The sequence below is a fragment of the Aquila chrysaetos genome, chromosome 17 (assembly GCF_900496995.4).
Source record: "Aquila chrysaetos chrysaetos chromosome 17, bAquChr1.4, whole genome shotgun sequence".
Lineage (NCBI taxonomy): Eukaryota > Metazoa > Chordata > Aves > Accipitriformes > Accipitridae > Aquila > Aquila chrysaetos.
The window spans coordinates 21,948,856-21,952,123 of NC_044020.1; the positions used below are offsets into that span (position 1 = coordinate 21,948,856).

General features: G+C 59.3%; 1 protein-coding gene across 1 annotated transcript; it reads right to left on the reverse strand.

Moving 5' to 3' along the window:
- Positions 1–2,200: 2,200 nt before the first annotated feature.
- LOC115352779 (histone H2A-beta, sperm-like) lies at positions 2,201–3,141 on the reverse strand. Its single transcript, XM_030041405.2, has one exon. It carries the CDS (start codon positions 2,745–2,747, stop codon positions 2,235–2,237), a length of 513 nt encoding a protein of 170 aa, XP_029897265.1. The 5' UTR covers positions 2,748–3,141; the 3' UTR covers positions 2,201–2,234.
- Between the last annotated feature and the right edge of the window lie 127 nt (positions 3,142–3,268).

Here is a 3,268-nt window from a genome sequence, read left to right on the forward strand (position 1 = left end):
CCGGCCGTAGACAGCAAGCTGGCTCAAACTGTGAATGTTACCAGGCAACACGTGACTGGGTGCACGTGTGTGGCAAGGTCTGTGCGTGTGAATGTCTGAAACTGAAGTCTGAGCTGTCAAGCAGAAGCCTGCTTCTTGCTACACGCAACCAGCGTGGGCTGGTTGTCAATTTGGGTAGCACCTGGAATAAGCAAAAGTGGCATGTCCGGAATCCTACAGTTAATAAAGAGCTAGGAGACAGAGCCCTTAATTAGGAGGCTGATCAGGCATTGTGCTGCTCACATAGACAACTTAGATTGGGAAAACTGGGGGCGTGGTGTTCCAGAAAGAAGAGGTGGTGGCAAAAAGAAGGGTTCCCAGAAAGAAGGAGGGATCTTGAGAAGAAGAAGAAGGGGACCCAGGAAGGAAAAGGTGAAGATCCTGGCTGGAGGAAATATCCTGGAAGTGGCAGAAGATCTTGGAGACCAGAGAGCTGCGTGGAGACAAGCGCCAGGGGATGCCCAGGGACCTTGATCAGCACCCTGCGAAACGGCTAACAACGAGCAGCATCTGTTCTCCCCTCCTCCACTCCAGTCTTGCCCCATAGCTATAAAAAATACCTTGCAATTAAACAAACGTGGAATATGGTTCCTTTTATTCCCAGGAATCCTAGTGTGGTTATTTAACACACCACAGTATGGGTCAAACTTAAGGACATGCTCTTCTCTATCTCTTTCTCATGCCAGGTTATCTTGTGTCACACACCTCCACACCAGGAAAGGAGAGAAACAAAATCCTGTGAGAGAGGTTATTCTTGGCCTATTTTCAGATTTCCAGGTGTGGGGTGCTTTTTTTAATCTTTGATTGCCCTCATATACTGGAAATATTTTAAAAATCCTAGCACTGAAGCAGGTGACTGTTGCATTTGGAGCACTGATTATTAGTCAGGAATACCTGCTTATTTTATAAATTCCCCAGAACATCGGTATTTATATCGGTATCATTTATATCAGCAACAAGAAATTTGTGGTGCCACTGAGGTAATTTCCCAGGTGTCTTAGGGATGTGTTGATGTGCTACGTATTGTCTCTGAGGCTTAAAGACAAGGGGAGGTGGATGTGTCTCTCCCCTTGTCTCCACTGGAAACCACTTCTGAAACGCATTAGTAGCACAAGATTGAGAGAAGAGTGTGTTTCAACTGTTCTTTGAGCCAAAGCACTTCATGCCTTGAGTTTCTGTGAAATCCTGCAACGAGCTGCGTCGCCTCTTTGGAGCAGGTTTGAGTGGAATGCATTTGCCGATGGAAACCAGACAATGCGCTTCCCTATGGCACGTGTGCCCTTCCTTTCTCTTCCCTCTCCTCCCATGGAGTTCCAGGGAAAACTGACTTCAGCCTAGACTTATAGGGTACATACTGAACATCCAGAAGACCTTGCAGGGTGGAAATAAACAGGAAAAGCGGGGAAAAATGAACAACAGTCACTGTCATAAAGCAGCTTTTCCTGCCTTCCCAGGGTCCCGAGTGGGGATGTGCCCGACGGGAAGGTCCCACAGGAGGGCTTGTCCTTGCGTGCTTCACCTGGAAGAAAGGCGGGCAGCGTGCTTAGGCTGGACCAGGAACCCGAGGGCTCTCCGAGAGCCACGGAAAGAAAGGTATGGAAGACACTGGCTGCCGGGCTCTGCGTGGGCAGGCAGCTGTGGGGACTGGGGTGCTGGCTGTGATGAGCCCAAGTGCTTTCCTGCCCTCCCCACCCAGGAAGGGCAAACGCAGCTGGAGTGCGGGGCACTTGCTGTCTCTCCACCATTGCCCCTTGGGATGGTGCAAGAGGAGCCTCCGGGAGACTTTGCTCTTCCAGAAACATTCACCCTCGCCCTGTCCCTCACAGCCCGCACCCATCCTTTGGCAAGGCAGATGCCTCCTTGCCTTCTCAGCAGCTTTCAGACCAAGGACAAACCTGAGCTGGAGGCAGGCGCTGCCCGTCAGGGCCAGTTGCCCTCCGGGCAGGTTGCCGCCCTCCTCAACAAGGGCTGCGCTACAGCCGCCCTGTGCAGAGCTTTCTGCCTGCGTCCGGCCGCGTGCCTTCGGCCAGCCGGGAGACGCTAGTCCAACACGCGGCAGAAAAGGCCCAACGTCCCACGTGGCGTTGCAAAAGCTTTTATTGCACCCTCAGACCACAGCGCCGGACTCGGCAAGAGCCTCGCAAACGTGACAGCCCTTGCCTCGCCAGCGTGGGGCAAGAGCTTCTGCCGCCTTCTCACTCGCCAGCAGCGGTGGCACGGGCAGGTGCGGCCCTTTGCCCGGGGCATCTCTTCTTACTCTCGGTCGTCTCCTTTTTGGGCCGTGAGGCCGCACGCCGGCTTCGGGGGACAGCCCTGCCGCCACGCCTGGGCACGCCGCCTCGCAGGAGCCGCTTGAGCAGAGCGCTCTTCCGCACCGCCGCCTGCAAGTGCGATGGAGAAATGCGCCGCCGCTTGCTCTTCTTGCAGATCTTGCCGGCCGCGTCCACGGTCTCGTGCGTCACCCGCTGCAGCACGGCAGCCAGGTAGACGGGGGCCCCGGCTCCGAAGCGCTCAGCGAAGCGGCCTCTGCGCAGCTGCCTGTCTACGCGGCTCACCGGGAAGAGCAGCCCGGCCCGGGAGGACCGGGAGGAGCGGCTCTTTTTGGCCTTTGCCTCGCTGCCCTCGGAGAGGCCCCCGGAACACGCCGCCTCGGGCTCCCGCTCCCGCTCCCGCTCGGGCGGCGCGCAGACCTCCTCTGCTCCGGACATGCCGCCCGCAGCTCGCTCCCGCGGCGCTCTCCGCACGGCGCCTTCCCGAGCCCTGCCTGCCTCGCTTTCCTCGGCCGGCCCTGGCCGGCGGTGCCCGTCTCTGGGCTCGCGTCCCCCGCGCCCGTCCTCGCCGGCCTGGCCGAGCCTCGTCGGGGCAGGGCGGCCGGGACCGACCTCGCTTCGGCCGAGCCCCTCGGGAGAAGGGCGCGGGCTCGAGCCCCCTCTCGCGCGGGCTCCGGCCCTCCAGCGAGGGCTCTCCTCGGGTGGCTGGGCCGCTAGGAGAGGACTTCCCCTGTGACCTCACCTCTCTGCTTGTGACGTCATCCCCGCTGGCTCCGCCCCTCGCAGGCGAGCTCCGGGAGCAGCTCCGCTCCCCAGCTCCGCTCCCGCTTTCCGCGGCGGAGGCTTTCCCGGCGCTCGGCACGGCTCCCCTCTCCTCCGCGCTCTCCTGCCCGGCCCTGCCCTGCGGCAGCTCTCCCTTCGGCCCTCGCCTCTCCCCTCCGACCCAAACCCGCGTCGCC

Excerpts from the sequence above, each read along its gene's own strand:
- LOC115352779 (XM_030041405.2), bottom strand. The coding sequence starts at position 2,747 with ATGTCCGGAGCAGAGGAGGTCTGCGCGCCGCCCGAGCGGGAGCGGGAG.